At 40.0% G+C, this 27,762-nt stretch overlaps 1 protein-coding gene across 1 annotated transcript; it reads left to right on the top strand.

Moving 5' to 3' along the window:
* The first annotated feature begins 296 nt into the window (after positions 1–296).
* LOC131992941 (uncharacterized) lies at positions 297–19,439 on the top strand. The gene is made up of 23 exons (XM_059358654.1): positions 297–443; positions 548–638; positions 1,718–1,868; positions 1,955–2,096; positions 3,744–3,882; positions 4,044–4,301; positions 4,435–4,675; positions 4,773–4,871; positions 4,992–5,149; positions 6,426–6,660; positions 6,753–6,905; positions 8,812–8,855; positions 11,925–12,004; positions 12,109–12,199; positions 12,744–12,894; positions 12,981–13,122; positions 15,184–15,322; positions 15,432–15,689; positions 15,810–16,050; positions 16,172–16,291; positions 16,985–17,160; positions 18,481–18,715; positions 18,806–19,439. Exons 1-23 carry the CDS (start codon positions 370–372, stop codon positions 18,967–18,969), a joined length of 3,582 nt encoding a protein of 1,193 aa, XP_059214637.1. The 5' UTR covers positions 297–369; the 3' UTR covers positions 18,970–19,439.
* The last annotated feature ends 8,323 nt before the right edge of the window (positions 19,440–27,762 follow it).

Below are 27,762 nucleotides of genomic sequence, written 5' to 3'. Positions count from 1 at the left end.
TTCAATGTATTGTATGGCAGGGAACTAGTTTTTGAGTAGTTTTTAATAGTTTTCTGTCATATATTTTGCAGCAAGTGCTGTTCAATATCAAAATTATATTGTAAAAAGAATTATCACAGCCAACAAGAAACATAAGCATCAAAGCCTTTCACTTTTACTAGTTTCCAGAGGCTTTGCTCTTACTGTGAAGAACAAAACACCTTTGAGTTTTCTGGCAATGAATCAATACTTCTGCCCCTTAAATTCAAACTGTTGACTTTAACCACAACAGTTCGGTCCAGTATACTGAATAATCATTGACAGAGAGATAGCTTAAAATACTTAATAGGGACCGAGCGCACAACACCACTTGTCTCTTCAAAGCTCATCATGAGGATTGAAGTTGCTCTCCAGCTGGGCTTCCTCAGCCTGTGTCTAACCCTGGTGCTTCTTGGAGAAGGAATGTATGTATATTTCCTGTTTCAGTGACACAACAGTAAATCTCTGTTTTTTCGCTAAGGATTAAGTTCAAGACAAAAAGTTGCATTTCTTAATATGTGTATTTCAGGGGAGATGTACTTCCTGAACCAGCACCAGTAAACTGTGTTTTGAGCCGCTGGTCAGAGTGGACTTCTTGTGATGCTTGCACGAAAACCAGAGTGAGTCCATTAAATCAGTGACTACAATATTAGTTATAACTGGGGTGGGAATCCAGGATATAAAGGTAAAGAGGTAAAAACCTAACTGACTGCACTCCATCTAGTAAAGGCCACAGCCTGAGCTTAAGGTAATTAACTTTAGGGGCTCTAGCTAACAGAAAAAATAGGATTAAGAGGGTAAAATATACTCACTTCCTATTAGTTTAAAAGTATATACATTTTGGTGCTCCAACAACTCAGTAATTAAGTTTATAAAAATACAATAAATAGAATAAAATAATTAAACAGCTAATCATAATGGAGAAAATGTGCTACGCCATTGTTCAATGGCCCAAAAGTCCAAAGAAGTGATCATTTTAATCCTAACCCTAACCAAGTGCCTTTTGTGCCTTTAAACTTCATTAAACACGGCGATATCACAACTCAGAGGTTGGATCCCATCTGACATTGGACCGGTAGCCAGACTAGCCATGCTGACACATAAAGACAGACATTCACACTCTCATTCGCTCCTATGGGCAATTTAGAATCACTAATTTATCCTAAACTGCATGTGTGTGTGGACTGTGGGAGGAAGCCGTAACATGCAATCTCCACACAGAATGTTTCTGTGGATTCAAACACACAACCCTCTTGCTGTGAGACAAAAGTGCTAACCACCACACCACCATGTAACCCCTATCACACCATAAATATTGTATTTATCAAGAAGCATGCTAGCAGTCACTGGACTCCATTGTGGGTTTTGTGTAAAGACTAATGGAATGTCAGCAGTTCCCAAACCAAAATGCCAAAACAGATTCTGCTAAAAGGTAGCTAACCTCACTTTAGCTTTGCAGAGTTTCAGTAACTACCATCAGTGCTGCCTCTCACTCTAATGGAAGTTTTTTATAGTCCTTTAATTCACATATTTAAATGTATTTAATTATACATTATTTTACTTAAGTTGCTCATTAGTACATATGGTCAAATATATTTCGTAGATATAGCTACTGCATTTTAAACCTGACTGTTTCTCTGTTCTTTGCATTTGTAAAAATAAAAGTGCAAATACTTATCAGTGTGATATCGTTCCTCAGAGACGTTCTCGGGGTATAGAAGTGTTCAGCCAGTTCGGTGGTGACTCCTGCCAGGGGTCACTGGGGGACAGGGAGTCCTGTACACCAGTTGCTCAGTGTGTGCCACCTCCGGCCCCTGAATGCTCCAACAGAGAGTTCCAGTGCGAGTCAGGTACTTCAGCTTCTTTTAAGTCACCTACAGTGCCTTTGTCTTTGTTATGTGTGGCCCTGACAGTTTAACCCCCCATCTTTATACAGGTTCTTGCATCAAAAAGAGATTATCTTGCAACGGAGACGCTGACTGTGAGGATGGATCAGATGAGAACTGCAAGCCTTTGCGTAAACCCTGTGGTACGTTAGTCATGGAAACCAATAAGCAAGCGAGGACAGCAGGATACGGGTAAGAATACCTTATTTAAGGATCAAATAAGTCAATCAAACTTTATTTGTATGGCACCTTTCAAGAGGTGAGTGCAGTTCAAAGTGCTCAAAATCAATAGAAAAGAAACACTTAAGAGAGATAAGAACATGAACAAGAAAATTTCCTCTGGGGAAATTTTGAAAGGGCCACGGGGGCTACTGCCGGTGTGTGTACACTATGATGAGATTCTTCAGAGATTTCAAACTATGCCCTTTAACCTCAAAATGTGTGTGTGTGTGTGTGTGTGTGTGTGTAATTAAAATCACATAAAGTTACTGTGTGTGTGTGTGTGCGTGCATGCGCGTACGTGTGTGTATGTATCTGTAACTGTAATCACATCAAAGATCAAAGGCACTCAGATCAAAGCAATCAACAGAATGAACTGACACCTGTTAATGAAAGAGTGACAGCAGCCAGAGGTGGACTGGAATTTCTGGCCTCGAACAGAAAGCATTTTTGTCAAAACCATAATACCTATCATTGATCCGACTTCACTTTGAGCATCCTGAGTTTTTCCTGAACGTCTACATATGATTTTTTTAAGAAAAATAAAAAAATAGCTTTGTTAGAGCGATCTAAAAAAACTGTTCCATCTTCCTTTTTTTCGAAATCTTCCTGCGTTTTTAATATGGGACCCAATGAGGCTGTTGGTGGTGTTGGTTCTGCATCTGTGCGTCGTACGCCCAAACTATAACTCTTGGGAGCGGCCTGGAGCGGCCTGGAGCGCAGTTTTCAAATTTATTTTTTGACAATTTTTTCTCTCCCTCTACACTCTGGCGATGATGTCACACACTGTGACACGAACATTCCGTTCAATACACACCCATTATAATCTCCAAAAATGATCATGGTCATTGAACAGGGATTGATAAAAAACTATATGACCTATCGAAACGTGGATTAATACACCAATACACAAGACTTGTGTCTACTGTTTAAAGTTTAAATGGAGTCTCTAGGTGAAATTATGCCGGAGAAGTAGACGTTTAGAAACCTCCAATTATTGTTCTTTTTCGCTCATTTTTTGTCGGCCGTCCCATTCATTTTAATGCAAAATTTTGGGCGTCGCGAAAAATTCGTATTCTGTAGAGAAAAGTAATAGCACACCGATCCCGATCAAACCGCACGTTTTGATATATAATTTGTCCTGCAACTCTTCAAGTTGTAGGACTAGTAGTGGGATGAAATTGCGTCCGGAAGAGGAAGAAGAAAAAATCCACTTTGCCCCGAGCACTGGTCCCTACAGCTATTGCTGTATGGGACCAGTGCTCGGTGCGATTGCCCCGAGGCCCTGATTATAGAGGTGTTTTTAAGCCTGTGGTAAAACCAAGGGAAATAAATACTAGATTACAAGTAAGACAAAAAGATATGTCTCAGCCTGAAGCCATGATGTGGATCCGCCGCCTGCGTGCCCACAACATGCAGGGTTAGGCATTAAATCATGTCTATAAATCCTTCCATTTGAAATGCTTGACTGAATAGGTGGATTCAATAAAAGTCATATAAAAGTAAAACATAGGCTAACTCACAGTGGACCTACATTATAACAGTGAAGTTACTCACATCAGCTAAGTAGGCATAAGAGCATCTGTAGTCTTAAAAATGGCCACTGTCTCCATGCACCAGCATCAACATCTTGGGGGCACCTCCTCGATTGAACCCCTTTAACAACGACAACTTCAATGGGGGTTGTGACCGAGTGAGCAATCCAGACACTGGGAAGAATGACAGGATTCCCTGGAATGTCGGTGTGTTCAGATATGAGGTTAGCGAAAACCATTTAAATTTTTTTTGCCCGATGATGCATTCACTAGTGTATGTGCACTTGCGTGTGTGTGTGTGTGTGTGTGTGTGTGTGTGAAATGATTGTGAATATTCAGTAAGTCAGTGAGACTTCTCTTAACACTGTGGCTTCCCATCTTTCAGACTATGGTGGCAGAAATCAGCTTAAAAGAAATCTATGAAGACGCAAACACCCTCCTGAGAGAAATGCTGAAAGAGATGAGTTTCAAAGTGGACGCTGGACTTTCCTTCAAATTTAGCCCAAGTGAGCCGACCATGGATGAGTCTTCCTCTGCCCCAACTGACGTGTCCACGGCACAGGCTTCTTCAAGTGCGGATGTGGGGGGTGGATATGAGAAGAAAGAAATGATTAAAACTGTCTCAGAGTACTCCAACGTTAAGGTAAATGTCAGCCAGAGACAGGAAATGACATAGCAACATAACTGACACTTGTAACCAATTGTAAACAGATAGATACTGTATACACCATCTGCATCTGTGTTTAGAAGAGCTGTGTTCTCTCCTGCACACTCAGAACAAGAGCTTTATGTGGGTGAAGGGCAGAGTACAGGTGATTACCTACATGCTGCGCTCCAATGAACTCCAAACAGCAAATTTATTCTTGGAGCACGTCAAATCTTTGCCCTTGCAGTATGAGAAGGGGATCTATTTTGCCTTCCTGGAGGACTACGGAACTCACTACACCAAAAGTGGGAGTATGGGCGGTGAATATGACTTGGTCTATGTTCTCAACCAGGATGTCATTAAGGCGAAAAGTAAGTGTACCCCAGCAAGTGTCTCTTTTTAATTTAATTGTTCAGTCTAAATTGAAATAGACAAGCACTCATCCTCTATGCTTTATGATTCTTGCAGATCTGACAGAAACAAAGATTCAAGAATGCATCAAAGCAGACATTGCAGGCAGAGTTGAGGGTCTTGTCAACTGTGATACTGTGACAAACAAAACCCAAGGTCAGCTTTCCTTGTTTTACCTGATCAAACTGACTATTAATTCAAACTCTTCAAGTTAATATTTCAAGGTGCAAAAAAAAAATCTTAATACAGTATAATACTCACATGCCATGTTCTTAGCAGTGGTTGAAAAGGTGATTACTTCAGTCAAAGGAGGAACTCAAGTCAGCGCTATGGTTATGAGGGATAAACTGATTAAGGAAGGCGGCATGGACGTCGCTACACATCAGAACTGGGTTCGGACCATCGCTGAAAACCCTGCGCTGTTTACCAGTGAGGTAGCTATGATTGAGTAGCAAAGTAAACTTTATCATTATAGGTGTCACACTATGATGACAATGTTTTATGCAATGCTAGCTGCATTGGAATGTCAATTCAACATATATGATGAAATTTTGTAAAACACACATGGTGTCCAGAATTACTTTTCGCCATCACCTGATCAAATTTTTCACTTATCCTGTGATATTTCAACATCAACTCAAGAATTGGGTGCAGACATCCACAGCACTATGAGGTTGACATCTCATATTTTAGTGACATTCTATGTATTCTAACTATTGGAGGGATTTCAATTAGATTTGGTACAAACATCCATGCCACCCTTTTGGAGGTTTGTTATAGCTTTGATGACTGCTTGTGTCATAGAGCAAAGAATTTGATGATCTAAAATAAAACGCGAAGGATCTTTTGAATCTCTCCATCTTGCAACGGACCCTTTTTGTAGAGAGCGTTGGTGTTTAGGGACCAGTCCAACTTATTATCCAGGTATACACCTAGATACTTATAACTTGGCACCACCATGATGTCCACCCCACAGGTATTCACTGGCTGAAGAGGGGGCTTGAACCTGTGGAAATCTATGATCATTTCCTTAGTCTGAGGTGTTCAGTAGGAGATAGTTCTTGTGAGTCCAGTCACTGAAGGCTTTTATCAGATCCCTATATTCAGATTTCTGTCCATTCCTGATACACGCCACAATAGCAGTGCTGTCCGAGTATTTCTGGATGTGGCAGGACTTAGAGGTGTATTTGAAGTCCCCTGTGTACAGTGTGAACAGGAGTGGAGCCAGAACGGTGCCTTGTGCTGCTCATTAATGTCCCAGAAACACAGTTCCCCAACCTGACATACTGTGGTCTTCCTGTCAGGTAATCTGTGATCCAGGAGATGAAGGAAAGATCCACTCCCATCTCTGTGAGCTTGTTTCGGAGAATGTTGGGTTGGATGGTGTTGAATGCACTTGAAAAATCAAAGAACATGATTCTCACATAAGTACCAGCTGTACTTTGTGTTTATGGCAAAGCATACCAAGACGTCAAATAAAAATGATGGACACGGTAAAAATGATACCTACTAAAAATCATTGTATTTGCATTGTATGCATGTTTGCATGCTGGCATTAGCATTTAGCTCATAGCTCTCTTGTGGGTAAATGCAGCTTCGTGGAGACACTAGCATTACTGAGGCATGAGGCAAAAAAAAAGATGTGATATCATTTTTCTGCATTCATATTACATTAAGGAAATTATGCACTTAATGTATTTCTTCTGACAGATGGAGCCCATCTATAACTTGATTCCACTGGGAATGGCTGACGCAAATACCAGGATAGCCAACCTGAAGCAGGCCACTGCAGACTACGTGGCAGAGTACAGTGTGTGCAAGTGTAAGCCTTGTCACAACGGCGGCACTCTTGCTCTGATGGATGGGAAGTGTATGTGCCTTTGTCCTAACCTGTTCGAGGGCATGGCCTGCCAGAATTACAAGAGTGATAATGCTGGACAACCACGTAAGAGAAAAAACAAATTATTTACTTAAAAAGGAAGCCATTCATACCACATTTTTTTCTTCAATCTGTTGTCTTTCCACAATGTTTTGCAGGTACAAGACCTACCGTTAGTCAGGAGGGTAACTGGTCATGCTGGTCAAGCTGGTCAGCCTGTAGCGCAGCCAAACGCACCAGGACACGCAGCTGTAACACAGACGGGCTGATTGGAGCTACGTGCAGAGGGGACACCTCCAGTGAAGAACACTGCTAAACACATGCATTACTTTTAACAATCTCCCTCCTCTCTAACACACACACACACACACACTCACTATGTCTAAAAGATAAAAATCAAAACGTCCCTACCATTTTTGTCTTTGCTTACTTAGGAGAACAGAGCCATTTTGCTGTTGGTAATGCATCTTGCACTTCATAAAGGGTTTCTTGTGTAGAATATTTTCTTTTAATTTTTGTGACCCCAGCACACATTTTCTAGAACTGTTTCTAGTACAAATTGAGCAACTTTATTGAACACCAACAACTACAAAGCATAATATATGGAATTTTAATAAAGATGTGGTGCCAGAGTCCTCCACTGAATGCTTTGATGTTTGCTGATACAATAAATCAAATTAAACAGCAAATTTCTCCAAATTATTTCATCCAAAGGTCTGTGCTGTCATTTACAACCCACATAACCCTGCTGGACAATAAAAACAGCATGTTCTGTTTAATCATTAACCAGTCTTATATTTAGATCCAAAAGCACTAGAGCTGCAAACACATACTGTGTCTTTCCACTTCAGCTGAGTTTAAAATAGTGTTGGCTGAAGTATGTATTAATGACCTAATAACTCATCTTTAAAGAAATACATTCCAGTGCAATTGACAACCACATGAGACGTATGATGGAGAGAGAATTAAAACAACTACAGATTAAGGTGTTGGACATAAACACAACATAAAGAAAGTCATTAGATGTGCTTTATATTTGGTGGGAATACTGGAAGCACTAGAATTCCATTGTTTTATCTCTGTTCCTGATTGGTACATCGCTCTTAAAATGTTTTTGGGACCGCAGTCTCTACATACTACTATTGTATTTTATCAGCAGTTCTCAACCACGACTCAGCACATTCAGACAGCTGATTTGAATTCCATCGCTTTTCTATTAGAGCACATCATATCAATGCATTAAGTATACAAATTAGATAGTTATGAATACGCATTACCGTGTAGATAAATAACTATTGTGAGTCTAACTTTAAGTGATAGTTCATGTTTAATCCACTCTAACTCGACTTTATTATTTTAAACACACCATAACATATACATTAACACCATTCATTCAACTTCATTGGAGTTGTTAAAAGTAATCCAGAAAGTACATTTTTAGTGTGGTGGTATTTCTCATAATTTCAATGGCACGCTGTTATTAGTTTTCTTACCCGTTAGAATGCCCCATGCGACAGAATACATGTATGAATGGTTCACTCAATTCACATATAACAAAATGAAATCTGAGGGCACAGTAAACAAATGCTTTAGCATGGATTTACACATTTTTATTTTTTTTACCATGTGACCCAGAGGGGCTCCGTAAGTTTCAGTGCAAAATGTATGAGAGAAAAACATCATTAAAAGTATATACCAGTTTTAAATTAACTTCATTTGTTTGATGGTCAATATGAGGAACTGAGGATACAAATACAGTGTATATTATGCATGTCTATATATTACGTTCACACAAACATACAAATAATGACTTTATAGATCACACAGAAGTTTTCACTGAAAAAAAGGCTATTAATTATTACCATTGGGCTGTTTGTGGTTTTTCTCTCACAACTGGCAAAAGGGACGGCTGTCCTATTTGTTTAGCTTAACACTCTTTGATTTCAATGTTTGCTCATGTATTTATTCATTAAGCGCAAACACTGCAGGCATGACTGGATTTATTTGGATATTTGTTCTCAATCCTATAGATTATTATTATTATTATTATTATTAAATGTGTGTGCAAGTGTGTGGTTGCATTTTGGATTTTTGCCATGTCATTCATGCTCATTTCCCAAAATGTACCATGGACATCAGTCAACAAAAACCTTTTGAAATATTTGTTTTTGCTTAACTGTGAATATGCCGTAATGATGGCATAATCCTGTCTCACAGTAACTGACCCTCATACTCACAAGCCCCTGGCTGAGTGCGGCTGTGTTGGAGTTCTCCCTGAGGAACGAGAGGGTCGCCTCCTTGCGGCTGCAAGTCGCGAGGAGAAGGTCTCTGACTGTTGTCTGTGCTTATGCACCGAACAGCAGTTCAGAGTACCCGGCCTTCTTGGAGTCTCTGGGTGGTGTCCTGGAAGGGGTACCGCCTGGCGACTCTATAGCAGACTCAATATACTCTCGGAGACTTCAACGCTCACATGGGTAATGATGATGGTACCTGGAGGGGGGTGATTGGGAGGAACGGCCTGCCCGATCTGAACCCGAGTGGTGTTTTGTTATTGGACTTCTGTGCTAGTCACAGATTGTCCATAACAAACACCATGTTCGAACATAGAGTTGCTCATAAGTGTACCTGGTACCAAAGCACTCTAGGCCAAAGATCGATGATCGATTTCATTATCATATCGTCAGATCTGCAGCCGCATGTTCTGGACACTCGGGTGAAGAGAGCAGCAGAGCTGTCAACTGATCACCACCTGGTGGTGAGTTGGATCAGGTGGCGGGGGAGGCTGCTGGACAGACCTTGCAAACCCAAACGTGTAGTGAGGGTGAACTGGGAACCTCTAGCGGAGGCCCCTGTCTGCGGCAGTCTTTCGGTCTTTTAGTCTTTTCGGCAGGACTTTCGGTCGGCCTCAAAGAGGCTCTGGAAAACCGTCGGGCGACTCAGAAAGGGAAAGCAGGGCTTGGCCCAAGCTGTGCTCATTGGGGGCGGAGACCTGCTGACCCAACCTGTGGTTGCGTCAGAGGGTGGAAAGAGCACTTTGAGGAACTCCTTAATCCAGCCAACACGTCCTCTGTGGAGGAGGCAGAGTCTGAAGACTCAGGGGAAGACTCATCAGTATCCCTGTCAGAGGTCGCCGAGGTAGTCAAAAAGCTACCCGGCGGCAAGTCGACAGAGTTGGATGAGATTCACCCTGAGATGCTGAAGGCTCTGGACACTGTTGGGCTGTCATGGTTGACACGCCTCTTCAGTGTCGCGTGGAGGTCTGGGACAGTGCCAGTGGAGTGGCAGACCGGGGTGGTGTTTCCCATTTTTAAAAAGGGGGACCGGAGGGTGTGTTTCAATCACCGTGGAATCACACTTAATCACCCGGAAAAGTCTACTCCAGGGTGCTGGAAAGGAGGTTCCGGTCGATTGTCGAACCTCAGATTCAGAAGGAACAATACGGCTTCCGTCCTGGCCGTGGAACAACGGACCAGCTCTTTACCCTTGCGAGACTTCTGGAGGGGTCATGGGAGTTTGCTCATCCAGTCTACATGTGCTTTGTGGACTTGGAGAAGGCTTACAACCGTGTCCCTCGGGGAGTCTTGTGGGGGGTACTGCGAGAATATGGGGTACCGGGCTCGTTGCTACGAGCTATCCGGTCCCTATATAACCAAAGTGAGAGCTGTGTCCGCATACTCGGCACAACTTGAAACACGTTCCCAGTGGGTGTTGGCCTCCGCCAGGGTTGCCCCTTGTCTCCGATTCTGTTTGTGTTTTTCATGGACAGGATCTCAAGGTGCAGCCAGGGGGAGAAAGGGATTCGGTTTGGTGACCTAAGAATTGCATCTCTGCTTTTTGCAGATGATGTGGTTCTTTTGGCTTCATCAAGCCGGGACCTCCAGCACTCGTTGGGGTGGTTCAGCTGAGTGCGAAGCGGTTGGGATGAGACTCAGCACCTCCAAGTCTGAGGCCATGGTTCTCTGCCGGAAAACGGTGGACTGCCCCCTCTGGGTGGGGAGAGAGGTACTACCTCAAGCGAAGGAGTTCAAGTATCTCGGGGTCTTGTTCACAAGTGAGGGTAGAACGGAGCGTGAGATTGACAGGCGGTTTGGTGCGGCATCAGCAGTGATGCGGGCATTGTACCGGACCGTCGTGGTGAAGAAGGAGCTGAGCCGGAAGGCAAAGCTCTCGATTTACCGGTCCATCTACGTTCCAACTCTCACCTATGGTCATGAGCTTTGGGTGTGTGACCGAAAGAGCAAGATCGCAGATACAAGCGGCTGAAATGAGCTTTCACCGTAGGGTGGCTGGGCTCAATCTTAGAGATAGGGTGAGGAGCTCAGACATCCGGAGGGAGCTCGGAGTAGAGCCGCTGCTCCTTCGCGTCAAAAGGAGTCAGCTGAGGTGGTTTGGGCATCTGGGAGAGGGACGTCTGGAATGCCCTGCTTAGCCTGCTGCCCCCGCGACCCGGCCCCGGATAAGCAGAGGAAAATGGATGGATGGATGGACTTTGCTAATAAAGCTGACTTAAAAAAAAAAAGAAAATGAAAAAAATCCTCTTTTTGGCTCGGTGCAAGCCAACTAATCGGGTATATATGAGGACATGGTATTTAAATGTCTCTTGTTTCGAGCTGCCACATTTATCAACAGTCGACCATTCTTACGATGTGATTGGCGAGATACGAACATTTGATAAGTCCCATGTGAAGCCTGTTGTAAGACGAAATATACGCTGTCTCTAATTAGTACAAGCACTCTTAAAATTAAAAAAACAAAAAATGACTTTTGGCTTTATGCATAAAAATTGAATGAGGACAGAAAATGAACAAGTGAAACACATTTTATGAATAAAATGTACAGCCAAATATTTTAACCACCGTGTTACACTATTCGTTTTGTCATAGAATGGATTATCACATGGTTCTTGGCCCCTTACTAACCAATTAAGATAATTTAAAGTGCACAATTTTCTTAATTTCTTCATTTAAACTTTACAAATGATTTAATGAAAGTGTTTGTTGTGTAGTTTCAACCAATAAATCATTCAGTTTTGCAGAGATGAGAACAAATGAATCATCTGTTTTTTAACTTAATATCGTGCTTTTGTAGCAGCTTTGTTCTCAGAACAAAATCAACTGACTGGATGAGTAAAATGTTTCAGTTTAAACAAACACTTTAACCTCTGATTTTTGGAGTTTCCCGGCAATGAATCAATACTTCTGCCCTTGAAACCCAAAATATCGACTTTAACCACAACAGTTTGGTCCAGTATATTGAATAATCATTGACAGAGAGGCTGCTTGAAATACTGAATAGGGACCGAGCACACAACACCACTTGTCTCTTCAAAGCTCATCATGAGGACTGAAGTTGCTCTCCAGTTGGGCTTCCTCAGCCTGTGTCTAACCCTGGTGCTTCTTGGAGAAGGAATGTATGTATATTTCCTATTTTGGTTACACGACAGTAAATCTCATGTTTTTATTCACTTATGAAGTTCAAGACAAAAAGTTGCATTACTTAATATGTGTATTTCAGGGGAGAGGTACTTCCTGAGCCAGCACCAGTAAACTGTGTTTGGGGCCGCTGGTCAGAGTGGACTTCTTGTGATAATTGCACGAAAACCAGAGTGAGTCCATTAAATCAGTGACTACAAAACTCAATTTTTAATTTGGTCTCATACATACATATTTGGTCAAAATTGAGTTATGACCAAATCAAACCTCAAACCTCCTTTTACACCTGTTTTTTTAATATCGCAAAAGGTGCAATTTTATCCAGCATTTTTAATAACTGGGGTGGTTAGAAATATAAATTTGTTTGGACTCAGAAAACAGAGGTAGAAACCAAAGTGACTGCACTCCAGCTAGTTACGACAAGCTGGTGACATAGCCTTAGCTAAAGCTAAATGACGTTAGCTTAGCTCTAGCTAACAGGAAATTCTCAATTTAGTTACTTATTCTTAAATCCTGTTTATAAAAAGCTCTAAATGTTGATGTTCCAGCTTTTTCTAACTCTTACCAAGTGGCTTTTGTGCCTAAGCCTTACCATTTATTAACCACTGAAATGTTTTTGTAAATAGGCTACTGCATTTTAAACCTGACTGTTTCTCTGCTCTTTGCATTTGTAAAAATAAAAGTGCAAAAACTTATCAGTGTGATATCGTTCCTCAGAGACGTTCTCGGGGTATAGAAGTGTTCAGCCAGTTCGGTGGTGACTCCTGCCAGGGGTCACTGGGGGACAGGGAGTCCTGTACACCAGTTGCTAAATGTGTGCCACCTCCGGCCCCTCAATGCGCCGACTCAGAGTTCCAGTGCGAGTCAGGTACTTCAGCTTCTTTTAAGTCACCTACAGTGCCTTTGTCTTTCTTACGTGTGGCCCTGACAGTTTAACCCCCCATCTTTATACAGGTTCTTGCATCCCACAAAGATTAGCTTGCAACGGAGACCCTGACTGTGAGGATTTTTCAGATGAAGACTGCGACCCTTTGCGTAAACCCTGTGGTACGTTAGTCATGGAAACCAATGAGCAAGCCAGGACAGCAGGATACGGGTAAGAATGAGTTATTTAAGGGTCAAATAAGTTTCAATCATTCAGTCAATCAAACTTTATTTGTATATCACCTTTCATACAGGTGAGTGCAGTTCAAAGTTCTTCACAGATGACTGACCAGCAGCCAACAAGACAGAATAAGTGAAGACCATTAAAAACATGGAAGACAAAAGCAATTGAAAATATATAAATAATACAAAAAAATTAAGAATGATGCGATTGCCTCACAGCAAGAGGGTCACAGGGTCCAGCCCCCCGCGACCCGAGTGCAGATAAGTAGTTAAGGAGCAATCAATGAATGAATGAATATAAATAACATTTATAAACCCTTCCTAGTCAAATGCTTGAATGGATAGGTAGGTTTTAAATCAATTAAGAGTCATTAAAAAATAACATAAAAGTAAAACGAAGGCTTTGTGACAGTGGCTCTACCAGTGGCGAACCGTGAGCACTACAGCTGGGCCTTCAGTAGTCCAACCGGCTCCTGTTTTTGCATTTTCATGTTTTAAAATTAATAAACACAAAGTCTCGGCATCTGAAAGAGGCGATGCGTGAACGGGAAGCAGACCGTGGTGCTTCTAATCACACACTCCGACCCGCTTGTTGCAACTTTAGAAAATATAATCATGTGGGGAAAAAGACTTACAAACAGCTCCATAATACGCACAAAAATCCAAAAGAAACGAAAATTAACTAAACAGCATGAAGTGTTCAAAATTGCTGTTTTTTACGCATGCCTCTGTGTAGAGGCACTATCTAAAATCTATCTATCTAAAACACACACCATGCTTGCAAACTGAACCACTGTAGGGGGGTCTGGGGGCACACTTATTATTGTCATTATTGTTGCTGTACGGAGTCAAATACAACGAGGAGAACAGCGTTGTCCGCTCTATCAGCGCTGAAATATGAATGAATGACAGCGTGTCACTGCCCGAGAGAGAGAGAGAGAGAGAGAGAGAGAGAGAGAGAGAGAGAGAGAGATGGCCAGGTTATGTCAGATGAATTAGTCCTCTAACACAAAGTTTTCAAACTGACCGTCGCTTGAAGGTGTGCCTCAGAATCTTAATGTTGGTGGGCTGACTTTGTCAGATTTGTAAAGCTGACAAATCCGCCGATGACCCAAGTGGATGACTTGTCAGAAAAGTAAACAACTCCAGCAGTACAGTCGGTTTGTTTTCTTACAGCCCGTCATCCATGGATATCACTGATCATTTTCGGTCTTGAAATGCCTTTCCACTTTCTTAACTTTTTCTTTTAATTCCAGTTCTGGAGTTGATCTTCCGTTTTTTATTATTTGAAGATTTTCTGTGAAAGGCCGCCTTGTAAAAGGCGATGCTATCAAGCTAGCCACTACGTCGCTCTCGTCATCCGCCATTTAACTGTCTCTCAACCGCTCTCACCACTCTGCCCGCTGTTCGGACTTCACAAAGGCCTACGATCTTGTTTTTGTCCCGCCCACTTAAAATCAAACCGTGATTGGTCATAGCTTGGCCTTCCCCGAGATTCGTGAAGTCCTAACCAATTAATGAGCTAGCTAACCGGGCTTCCATAGAGACGGACGATTCTGATTGGATAACAAGTTTCAGGACAGTAACCCTTTCATTTTGGCTTTAATTGTCTGTTTTAATTCTTATTTTTTGTTAAGCACTTTGTGTTGCATTTATATGTATGAAAAGTGCTATATAAATAAAGTTTGACTTGATTTGATTGCCGATGTGAACTTGACAGTAACCTGTAAAATGTATTACATGTATTGTATTAAATTAAATGAGATAGGTTTTGTTTTTTTTAAATATACATATATTATTTAATACTCATATTTTTTGGTTTAGAATGTTTAAAGCCTTCTCTGAAGGCATAGAAGGCCATGAAGGTTTCCCTCTGGGGCCTACATTAAGACGCAAAATATGTAACAAATATTAAGCAGCATTTAGAGAAGGTGGTCAACAAGAACATCATACTATCATGTCTGAAGCTGACACTTAAGTTACTAATTTCAACTAAATAAGCATAATGGTTTCTATAGTCTTAAAAATGGCCACTGTCTCCATGCACCAGCATCAACATCTTGGGTGCAGCTCCTCGAATGAACCCCTTCAACAACGACTACTTCAGAGGGATTTGTGAACGAGTGAGGAATCCAGACACTGGGAAGAATGACAGGATTCCCTATAATGTCGGTGTATTCAGATACCAGGTTAGCGAAAACCATTTCTTCTTTTTTTTATGTGTAAAATGACGATGACTATACAGTACATCGGTGAGAACTCTGTCTTCTCTTAACACTGTGGCTTCCCGTCTTTCAGACTGAGGTGACGGAAACCAGCTCTAGAGAAATCTATGAACACACACACACCCTCCTGAGGGAAATCCTGAAAGAGATGAGTTTCAAAGTGGACGCTGGACTTTCCTTTAAATTCAGCCCAAGTGAGCCGACCATGGATGAGTCTTCCTCTGCCCCAACTGACGTGTCCACGCCACAGGCTTCTTCAAACGTGGATATTGGGGGTGGATATGAGAAGAAAGAAATGATTAAAAAGGTCACAGAGTACTCCAACGTTAAGGTAAATGTCAGCCAGAGACAAAAAAATCACAAAAAAGGTATTTTGTAACCAACCTAATAGATATATATACCATCTCCATCTGTTGTTTTTTTGCCCATTCTTCCTTCCTGAACACTCAAGAAAAAGAGTTTTATGCGGGTGAAGGGCAGTCTACAGCTGAGCACCTACAGGATGCGTTCCAGTAATCTCCAAACAGCTGATTCATTCTTGGAGCACGTCAAATCTTTGCCTTTGCAGTATGAGAAGGGGATCTATTTTGCTTTCCTGGAGGACTACGGAACTCACTACACCAAAAACGGGAAGACTGGCGGTGAATATGACTTGGTCTATGTTCTCAACCAGGATGCCATCAAGGAGAAAAGTAAGTGCATCCAATACCCTTGTTAAATTAGTTGTTCTAAAGTTGATTCTCTTTAGTCCCAATATTGACTTAATTGAAATATGTAAGCACTCATCCTCTCTATGCTTCATGCTTCTTGCAGATCTGACAGAGAGAATGGTTCAAGACTGCATCAAAGTAGGCATCAAAGCAGACATTGCAGGCAAAGTTGATGGACACGCAGATGTGAACAACTGTGATACTGTGACAAACAAAGACACAGGTCAGATTTCCCTGTTTTAAATGCGCTTCATTTACCACCAGCTCTCTGAAGACGCTAATAAATTCACTCTAACCATGCGTAGCTATTATAGTGCTGGTCTTTGTGAATTGGACGTTTTTTGCAGTAAGACTCATTTGCATAGAAGTGCTGTACCTTAGTACAATTTCCATTTATGTAACTTTATACTTCTACTCCACTACATTTTGTGGCAAATATTTTACTTTTTACTCTAAAACATTTAGCCGACTGCTTTAGTTACTTTTGAGGATTTTAGCATTAATTCAGCATAACAAAATTAGCATAAAAAACATAATACATTTAAAGTGATAAGACTTTTTTTTAAATTAAAACCTCATAACAGTATATTTAGTAGTTAATGAGCCCTATCTTAACAAGATTAAAGATTGGCATTACAGTAAAGGGTGCCATTCACCCTATGTGGGTGCTTTGTTTGTTTTTGCCTTATTTGCACGTTTAGCAACCACAAATGATGTACAATGTAACTCGCCCCTCACTTTGTAGACTGAGACTTTGTAAGTGAGACTTGCCAAAACCTGAACCTCACCTCTAAAACCAAACGTCCCTTTTCTGATGAGGACCTTGTACTCAGATATTATGATGTGAAGGAGTAAGGTTTACAGTAATGGGTTAATTGTGTAAAGCCACTAAAAGTTTTTCCTTCTTGTAACACAGCTTCCACTGATGGAAAAGCAGTGGTGGACACGGTGTTGACTTCAGTCAAAGGAGGAACTCTAGAAACCGCTGTTGCAATGAGGGCTAAATTGAATAAGGAAGGTATCATGGACGTCCCTACGTATCAGACCTGGGCTAAGAGCATCTCTCTCGTCCCCGCATTGCTCCACAGTGAGGTAGCTACATCATTATAGTTTTCATGTTAAGACAACAATGTTTTAAGCAATGCTAGCGACACTGGAATGTCAGTCCGTCGCACTGGTCTGGACTTAAATATCACAACAACTAAACATCTTGAACAGACACTCATGGCATCCTGAATTACTTTTCAAAACGCCACCACCAGATCAAAGTTTTCCCTTATCCTGTGAAATATTTCAACATCTACTCGATCAATTGAGTCAAGAATTTAGTACAGACAGTCACAGCACCATGATGTTGATATCTCATGTTTTTATTAAATTTTTTTAACAACTATTGGATGGATTTCCATGATATTTGGTACAGAAATCCACGTCCCCCTCAGGAAGACTTTGAATAACTTTGGTGCCTGTTTTGTCATCTACTGAAGAGGATTAGGGCCAGGTAGGAGAGAAAAATAAAGAGGAGGGGGAAAAAATGAATTATGCAGTTTGAGAAAAAAGAAATGATGAGAATAAAGTCAAAATACAATTTTGAGAAAAAAGTAAAAACGTTGGGAATAAAGTCAACTCTACGGTAAAGTAGAATGCAAGCTACAACCTGATTCTCCCTAATACGTCTAATATATATAAAATATATAAAAATATATAAAAACAGATTTACAATAGTTGCAGTAGCCTACTACCAAGAATAGCTCATTTATGTGTCAGGATTTTAGTACTACTATATTGTGGATGTTGCCCATTTTATGACATTGATGACTATCAGGTTGTAGCTTGCAGTAACTGTTTGGATGGAAAACAGTGTTCCTCTGATGGCTTATTGGCACGGGGACAACAAATCTGTGAATGTTTTTCTTTTTACCAAACTCAAAAAAATGACTTTATTCTTGTGATTTAGACTTTTTTCTAATAATCGTATTTCAACTTTTTTCTAAACTGCATATGAAAAAAAAAAAAATCTCATTTTTTTCTCCTACCTGGCCCCAATCCTATTCCATAGGCATCTAATATTTTAGGTTGACATTTTAGTTTGTCCAGTACTTTTGCTTATGACCAAATAGATGCAAAAGCTTTCCTATCACATAACTAACATGCTAAATAAAGATGGTAATCATGGTAAAAAAAAAAATAAATTTAAACTTAACACATACACATAATAGCACTGTGAGCATGTTTGCATGCTGGCATTAGCACAAAGCACCGCTATGCCTACGTAGAGTGCCGAGCCGTTAGCAAAGCTGTAAACTCTTAACACAAAACATGAAACATGATGAAAGAAGTGATATTAATTTTCTGCAATGATATAAAGGTGAAAGAAGCGAAACAGTGAACTTATTGTATTTCTTCTGACAGGCGGAGCCCATCTATAACTTGATTCCACTGGGAATGGCTGACGCTAATGCCAGGATAGCCAACCTGAAGCAGGCCACTGCAGACTACGTGGCAGAGTACAGTGTGTGCAAGTGTAAGCCTTGTCACAACGGCGGCACTCTTGCTCTGATGGATGGGAAGTGTATGTGCCTTTGTCCTCAACTGTTTGAGGGCATGGCCTGCCAGAATTTAAAGAGTGATAAAGCTGGACAACCACGTAAGATAAAACAGATTATTTACTGAAAAAGGAAGCCACTCATTCCACATTTTCTTCTTTAATCTGTTGTTTTTCCACTATGTTTTACAGCTACAGGTACAAGACCTACCGTTAGTCAGGAGGGTAACTGGTCATGCTGGTCAAGCTGGTCAGCCTGTAGCGCAGCCAAACGCACCAGGACACGCAGCTGTAACACAGACGGGCTGGTTGGAGCTACGTGCAGAGGGGACACCTCCAGTGAAGAACACTGCTAAACACATGCATTACTTTACTAAAATCAAAACGGCCTGAGCATTTTTGTCTTTACATGTTTAGTTGGGAAAGCAGAGCCATCTTGAGGTTGGTAATGCATAATGCAGTTCTTAAAATACTTTTCTTTTGTGTAGATAGACTACTTTTTTTAGTTTTTGTGATTTAAATATGTGGCTTTGATGTTACACTTATGGATTTAATTTAAAAAAACTATTTTACCCCAGCACACTGTTTTGGTACAAATAAAACAACTTTATTGAACACAAACAGCCACAAAACTATCAAGCAAAGTATGTATCATTTTAATAAAGATGTGATGCCAGAGTCTTCCACAGTAGGCTGTGTTGTTTGCATTTCATCAGCACCAGTGCTGAATTAAATGCTCGAGCCTGGTTATGTTTCATTTTCATCTTTGCCAAAACTTCATCTTGCTCCATTTTGATAAAATGAATAAAATGAAACTGCATCCAAAGGTCTGTGCTGTCTTTTACCGCCCACAGAACCCTGCTGGACAATAAAAACAGCATGTTCTGTTTAATCATTAACCAGTCTTACATTTAGATCCAAAAGCACTAGAAACTGAAGACGCATACTGTGTCTTTCCACGTTAGTTGAGTTAAAATAGTGTTGGCTGAAGTATGTATTAATGACCTAATAACTCATCTTTAAAGGCACGAACACATTCCAGCTGGCTGTGCTGCACAAATGAGAACCAGATGAGTAGAAGTATGATGGAGAGAGAACTGACACAACTACAGATTAAGGTGTTGGACATAAACACGACATAAAGAAAGTCATTATATGTGCTTTCTATTTTTATTTACAGTTCATAAAACCTATTTTCACATACAGTATGTATATTAATCCATATACGTTAGTGAAGTTTTTTTGGTAAATTTGGAACTCTTTTTTTTTTTCCCACACAAAGTTATCCACAAGTGCCAATACAAAACTTATGAGGGAAAAACATCATTAAAAGTTTGTACATCAGCATCAAATTAACTTCTTTGATGGTATATATATATATATATATATATATATATATATATATATATATATATATATATATATATGTATATAAGGAGACAAAAATATCAAGTTATTTAAAATAAGTTCAAGTCAAGAACTAAAGATACAAACACAGATTATATTTTGCATGTGTCGGTGTTACATTTACACACAGATATAAATAAAAGGCCCTTTGAGATCACACAGAAGAATAAAACACACCAAATAATAAAATATCCGCTAAAAAGGGAGTAAAAAGAATCATTACCATTGGGCTGCTAGTGCATATTCTCTCACAATGGGCAAAAAGGATGACTGTCATATTTGCTTAGCTTAACACCCTTTGATTTCCATGTTTGCTCATGGATTTAGTCATTAAGTGGCAAAGCCGCGAGCATGACTGGAGATCCTCGTGCCAGAGAAGGCCTCATTAAGCAAACATCAGCCAGCGTGTACTGCTGCAGCCTTGCGCAAAATGTAGGATTGTGAGCACATCTGTAAGCAGGAAATAACAATTTATCTTCTGCCTTTTTTAGAAGAAAGAGAATGCCTTCGTTCTATAAATCATGATTAAATATGTCAAATACTGGACAAACAAATAACTGATATTGAGCACTAAATATGACAAAAAAAACACAGATTTTTTATTTGAAAGACTCCTTAAAGGAAACAAAGCACATAATAACATCTGAATATTAGAGGCTTTGTTATATTTGTATAATTATAATGCAGTGTAGCGACTTTTTCTCACAGATTTTCGAGGGCACAGTTTGGGTTTTCAGTTCTCATGTTTAGACTTGGTAACTCACGCCTGTAACAACAACACACACACACACACACACACACTTACAAATTGTGTAGAATAAACATCGAGCACAGCTGTTATTAGTAACTGGCCAGTAGAATCGGTGTCGATACGTCCATTTTTTGCACAGGGGCAAGCTTAGCCCAAGAAGAATAACATTTAAGCTTTTATAGTGTTCCCGGCTCACTCTAACTGAATTCCTGCAAAAATTATGTTATTCTGAGACCAAATCTGCATAATTTTACCTTTGACCAAAAATAAAGTCTGGTATTGAGACCTTACTTTATCTCCATTGTGTGTTTGCTCTTGCGCCTCCAATCTACGAACCAGTTAGACTATTACAGCTTTGATAGACTTTGTGAATGTGTTTAAAATGACCTGAGCAACTCACATTATTTATGACTTCTTCTTCCTCTCACAGTAAGAATTCTGTGAATATCACCTCCTGTCGTCACTTAAATAGAGAGGAGTTAAAGTCCGAGAGAGAGAGAGAGAGAAAGAGAGAGAGAGTGTGTGTGTAGTAGTAGTAGTAGTAGTAGTAGTAGGGGGGATGATGAATGCATACTTGAGAGGTAACCACTGGGGGTGGTACCCCCTGGCCTTTAGGATGTCAGCATAATGGAGTAAAACTTTGGGACCTTATTGAGCTCCGCGGAGACCCCATTCACTCCGGACAGCAACCCAGCCTCGAGCCATTATCTTAGTCCAAAATGTTTTGTTCTTTCTTCAGCCTTCAACAGAACAGTTAGCACAAAATAATGAACCCCTCTTCATCGATAGACTGCCCGATTCTCTTTTTACTAATATTTACTCATACTATAAACTGAGGAAGGAGTGGACATTTAAAGAATACACTTTTTTTGAAAAATGAATGATGCTGGCATGTAATGGGTATTATTTCCAATATATTCCTTCGGGTGGAAAAAACACATTTGTCCTTTTTTTCAGATATTCAATGAAAAATGTCCACAATCTAAAATGTATAATTTTTTCACTTAAAATGGTGAAAGACAGACGCAAAACCTACATCTTCTTACATAAAATCTCATAAACATAAAATTCTGTTACCATATTTAAAAAAAAATATTCTAGATACTTTTCAAAGCAAAGAATAAATAAACTTTTTGAAAAATGTATGATGGGTTATATTTCCAATATATTCCATCAGGTGAGAAAAACTTCTTTACCCTTTTTTTTCAGATATTGAACATAAAATATTTGCAATCTAAAAATGTTCTTCATTTAAAATGGTGAGTAGATACATCTTCAAGACAGATGCAACATTACAACAGATACAACTTACATCTTGTAACATAAAATTTCATTGCAACATAGAAAAAACATATGCTAGATGGTTTTCAAAGCTCAAACAGTTCAGAGAGAAAAAAATATTTTCACAAACAGAGAGCATTCAGTTCATTTCACTTCATAAAACCTTCACTTAAATCCCAGAATCCTTCACTTCTTCACACAACTTGTTGCTCACAAGAGAGAAAATGAATTCTCCGTTTGCTTTCAAAATGTGAACCATTGTTGCCTCATCTCATAAACATATAGTCCCTGCATTCAATGAGGAAGAGGTAAGGGATATTTTTTTTAACAAAAGCCCTTAGAAGGGTGTGAAAAGGAGCCCCCTCACACTCCTAAACGCCTGGACACAGTTGGAGGTGCCCCCTCCCTACTTCCCTGGGTCACTAAAGGCATTGAAGTTTTAGAGGGCTGCTACGGCAGATTACTCCACACAGCTGTCCCAGCACCGTGGAAATGAAGTTATGCCCCTTGTCAGCTATGTTTTGTGTTCCCTCCCTCCTCCTGTTCTTCTCTCACTCCTTAAAACTTGCACCAGTGCTCCATGGCTGCAGGAGGGAATCAGGGGAGGTAACTAAAGGACAATCCTTACACAGCCATGGCAGATAGAGAGACCCTATCTGATTGGCTGATTAAATATTCCCTCTCTGCATCGTTATTCAGACAGGCTTGAAATCCCTGACATTCAACCCAGCACAGCCCCTCTCCCATACCATTCCCCTTCCCCCATTAACCCTCAATCATAAATCAACCCCTCCTCCACCTTTCCCACCTCTCTAAAAGCTCAGGGTCCTGCCTTCCTCAAGTCCACCCCGCAACCTCCAATTATTGGGGGTCACTGGGGTTTTTTTCCACACTTTACTTTGCTTTTGCAAAGTTTGTTTATGTTTAGGTTAAAATTTAACTATAACCTAAATCTAGCAACATGTTTAAAAACTTTCAAATGAGAGTAAGCAATAACACACACCTCAATTTTGGAAAAAGTTGAATACAAGCAATAAAACTCACACTTGCCCTAACTGACATTACTAAATCATTTTGTCAGATTCAGATTCAGATTCAGATTCACATTTGACTTTATTAATCCCACAGTGGGGAAATTTCTTTGTTACAGCCGCAATGGTTGGCACAATTTTTAAGATACTATATACAACTTAGTGCAAATTTAAGTGGAGAAATGACTTTATTACAATCCTCTACCACTGATGCACCAAAATGACGCAAAATTCAGCTGTTTAGCCAAAATTATTGTTGAGAAATGCATTGAGGAAGCCTTTAGAATTAAATGATCTGACTCCAACAGTAAAAACTCTCACCTTTTTCTCTGCGCAGATCGTTTGATGAGGAATGATGAGCAGGAGACGCCCAAGTTCTCAGTTTAACATAATTTTATTACAATATGTCAAGAAATTTGCAGTTACAGAGTCTCTGGGTTCAAACTACACTTTCCTGATTTACACAAAAAAGGCAGATCAGTTCATGAAGTCTGAACCCCCCTTCTGTCCCTAGAACAGAACTACTAAGAATGTATGTAAGTATGTAAGTTGATCTCTTCCAGAAGGTGCGTCCCTCTCGAACCGTTGATTCGTCAGTTTTAATCAATATTGTGGACACGTCATGTCACCAAGCAGAGAAGACTTTGCTTCAGCACACCCAGTCCGTGACCTGACCTGGAACAACTTTTGAGACACAACCTCCTGCCTTGTTATGACTTGCAGAGATAATAGTGGAGACACAGATTTTGCAATTTCCACATAAGATATAAAACGTAAAATACATATTTTTGTGATTATAGAATCTTTCTCTAAATAGGACACAGAAAGTTTAGGCAGATAAAATAAATGTATCTAGAGTTATCATAGTTTTAAAACAATATAAGTACATGATCATTGTATCAAAAGCATCTTACATGATTAATCTATAAATGAATAGAGAGAGGGCACACACACACAGTTAGTGATATTGATATTGATAGAGACCTAGTCAATCAGATAGTAATCCCCATGGACAGAGACAGAAAACAGAGACAGAATAACAGATTATTCTAACACTATATTGTAACAGGGTAGACTGTATCAGCACTAGATTTGGTGCATTTTGTGTGACACTGGCGGAGAATTTTGTGTTGCATGTGTCCTTTGGACTCCAACTAACTTTTAAATATTTATGCATAGGAATAATAAAGGACCCATTTAAATTATACTTCTGTCTTGTTGTGTCTTGTCCAATATCCACTGGCTGGTCAATCACACAAACTAAAAGAACACTTTACAATACAGTTCAGCTTCAAGACATTTGGCATTAAAGGGTGTCACAGTAGTGCTTTGCTCCATTGTAGCTTTCCTCTTTCCCACCGGCCTGTGGGAGCATTTGTTTAGGCTTTGTAACTCATAAGTGGCTGAGATCCTGCGAGAGCTGAGTCAGTCTGAGTCCAGCGCTGTATAACCTGTGACCTAAATAAAGGCCTGCTGAATTGAGACCAGACTTATTTCTCCTGTTGTGTTTACTCTTGGCCTTCCAATCAACGAACCTGAACCTTTACAGTAGCTTAATATATTGGAATATATTTATTAGCAGCAACAACAGCATGTGGCGGGGCACTGTTTACGCCTTGTAAGTTTTTATGTGTGTTATCACGACAAAATGTGTCCTGGAGACACTCACTGAGGCAGTTTTAAGTACTCTGCCAGGTGTTTAAATGTCTGTGGGTCAGAGTAGTGTTACAACCCTGCAAGATTCACTCATGAAACTTTCCAGGTGTGTGATTACACCAGTGACCCAATTCAGTGTGATCCCATGGCAACATTTCTGTTTTTTTTCTTCAAGTTATAATGCTGTAGAACTGCAAGAAATAATTATTTTCATTATTCAATAGCTGATCAAGTCTTTTTTTAAGTAGACTAATCATTTAGTCTCTAAAAATAGTAAGTTTGGTAAGACTAAGAGGACATTTTTAAACAGTCAGTAACCCAAAAGTATTACATTTGAAACTGGAAAGCTGTCACAGATCTCTGCCCCATCTCGCAATGTTAATGAGAGTTAAGAAATATTTCACATATCTGCCCTGTGAATCAGATAGACTCTAAAATATAGCAGGTTTTTCTTTGGCCCGTGGCCATCTCCAGCTCCAAGTTGCATGCAAATCACACCACTGATTTATCTGTAATCCTGCTGACAAACAGACAAACAAGCATACAAATTTAACTGAAAACATGATCTCCTTTGCAGTGACAATTAAATGAAACACGGGAAACAGAATCCTGACATTTGAGAGGCTGCAGGATCAGCAAATGAGTGAGGGTGAGTATTATTGCCCTAATAAATCATTGTAATGAAAATCAGATAATCAAATCTGTCGGTAGACTAATTCAATTACTTTTTTCTGCAACTTGTTTGAGTACAGCGAAAGAAATCAAAACATCATATGTCACGAAAACCTGAAATCTTTTGCATCAGAGTCAGTTTTGTATCAGATTAAATAAAGACGCCTCACTCTGCTCTGTGCCAGGAGAGCTGTTCCCAAGGTCAATAATGTGAATCTGTGAATCTCATGTAAAGGGTTTCAAAGTGACAATTACTTGTTTGATTTTTAAATAAATAACTATCACTTTAAATACCTTCTTTCTCTACCTTTACTCCGTCTCACATGAATCTGACATGAACACAACTGAATTAAAGGTAATTTCAAGATAGGCTCCACAGGGGTAAAAAACAGTCTGGTGACTGAACAGTGCAACATGTTTTGCAAAGTTCCACTGGGACTTTAGGAAGTTACTGCAATACCACTGCACTGACCTAACAATAGAGCCACATCTGACATCAAGCTGATTTGAGAACATTTACCCAAGTTCTGCACTTAAGTAAAATTTTGAGGTTTACTTGAGTATTTCCATTTTTCTGCAATACTATACTGTAAAGGTCTCAGGTTCTTAGATTGGAAGCCAAAGAATAAACACAACCGGATAAAAAAAGACTGGTCTCAATGCAGGCTTTTTATTTAGGTCACAGGTAAAGTTATGCAGTGCTGGTCTCAGACTGACATCGCTCTTGCAGGATCCCAGTCAGAATGAGCCCCGATCTCTGTAATTATTCACATTTCATCTTTTACAGAAGTTGGACTTACACGCAAACAGAGTTTTACTGGCCAGTTACCTATGATGTGGACATCATTGGCTATCTGCCTTCTTATAATTATTCAAATATAACACTACTTTAGAATTTTAATCCACAATTCAGAGTAGTTTACTTTTCATTCCACGACACTGATGAGATCTCAACATGACATATTTAGTTACTAGTTGCTAGACAATGAATTCAAAATATAGCCAACAAATAAAATATAATGTTTTGTTAAGACATGATAAGATATGATAACACACATAGCAGCATACAAAGTACTTAAAATTGGCCCTATATTTAGTAGTTGCAACATTTATGTTATGCATGAATAATTATGCACAATGAGTACTTTAAGTCTATTTTGATGCTTATACCTTCTGCTTGTATTTCTACACTTCTCGTCTTGCAACTTTTACTCAAAAGCTCTGACTACTTTCGCCACCACTGCTGATTTTCAAAAACAGGCCCAAATAATTTCTCCTTGCTGTATTTTACATGTTCAGTTAGTGTTGTGACAGAATGAGAACTATACTCATTATGCCAGAGGAATATACGGTCTATAAAGTTGAGCTGAAGCAGTGCTGCCTGTTTGCTTTCCCTTAATGTAACCAAGAGGAGGAAGGGTTTAGGGCGGGGCAGAGTGGAGGTTGGCCCAGTAACAGTTTGAGTTATGATGAGGCAATTTTAATGATGTTCTGCTCCCTGCACCAAAAGCCCCCGTTGACTCTTTTCTGTTTCGGCGCAGGGAAAAAAACACAACATTCCTATTTTCCTCTGGTGCCAAAAGTTAATTGAAAACATTTCAGGGCAAAGTATGGTCTGGGGCCCCCATATGATTCTCATCCCTTCATTATCCTCAACAATGATGAAAAGGCATTACAATTATTAATGGCTGGAGCAGAGGCCTTCGCTCTTAAAGTGACAGTGGCAGGCTTTTGCTTCTCATAACAAAAGGCCCAGAAATGGCTTCCCCACAGCACTTTGTTAGTATTTTTTTAACAATTGCTGCCATTGTAGGATTTATTATTTAGGTCTAAGACTGTTTAATGATAGCTTGTGTTTTTCACAGTAAAGTTATACTGTCTAATAAAGACAGCCAAACTATGATAGAGTTATCCTCAGCTACAGAGAGATAAGAGAAGAGCACATCTAATTGTAAGAGAACTAACTGTTGCACAACTGAATGTATCAGCAGGAGTTATACTGAGCAATAAAGCTGAACTTTCTCACATAACTCCTCCGTCTTCCTCTGGGATAGCCGTCTCCTCATGCTCCCCCCACTCCCTGAAAGGGGTGACAGAGGGAAAGAGTGAATGAAGTGCCCCCACATTGTGCTGCCGCACCATTGTGTATTTTGCATCTCCATAATAGAGGTGCCACTCGACTTCTCTTCCAATCAATGGGCTCGAGGGCCCATCTCTTCTCCTTGAAAAGCAACATGGCTGCCATTAATAGTTTCAAGACCCATTATCACAAGTGAAGGAGGGGACAGTGGCTCTTTTTGTAAGCTGAGAGAGCTGACGGACTCATAACATGAGTCACGGGCATGTAAACA

Source organism: Centropristis striata, chromosome 19 (assembly GCF_030273125.1).
Source record: "Centropristis striata isolate RG_2023a ecotype Rhode Island chromosome 19, C.striata_1.0, whole genome shotgun sequence".
NCBI lineage: Eukaryota > Metazoa > Chordata > Actinopteri > Perciformes > Serranidae > Centropristis > Centropristis striata.
Note: the sequence above shows the minus strand (reverse complement) of the source record. Positions and strands in the feature narration are given on the sequence as shown.

Bases quoted from the DNA above. Each gene is read 5' to 3' on its own strand.
- LOC131992941 (XM_059358654.1), top strand. From the start codon at position 370: ATGAGGATTGAAGTTGCTCTCCAGCTGGGCTTCCTCAGCCTGTGTCTA. The intron at 639-1,717 runs GTGAGTCCATTA...ATCGTTCCTCAG, and splicing joins ATGCTTGCACGAAAACCAGA to AGACGTTCTCGGGGTATAGA. The intron at 17,161-18,480 runs GTAGCTACATCA...TTCTTCTGACAG, and splicing joins CCGCATTGCTCCACAGTGAG to GCGGAGCCCATCTATAACTT.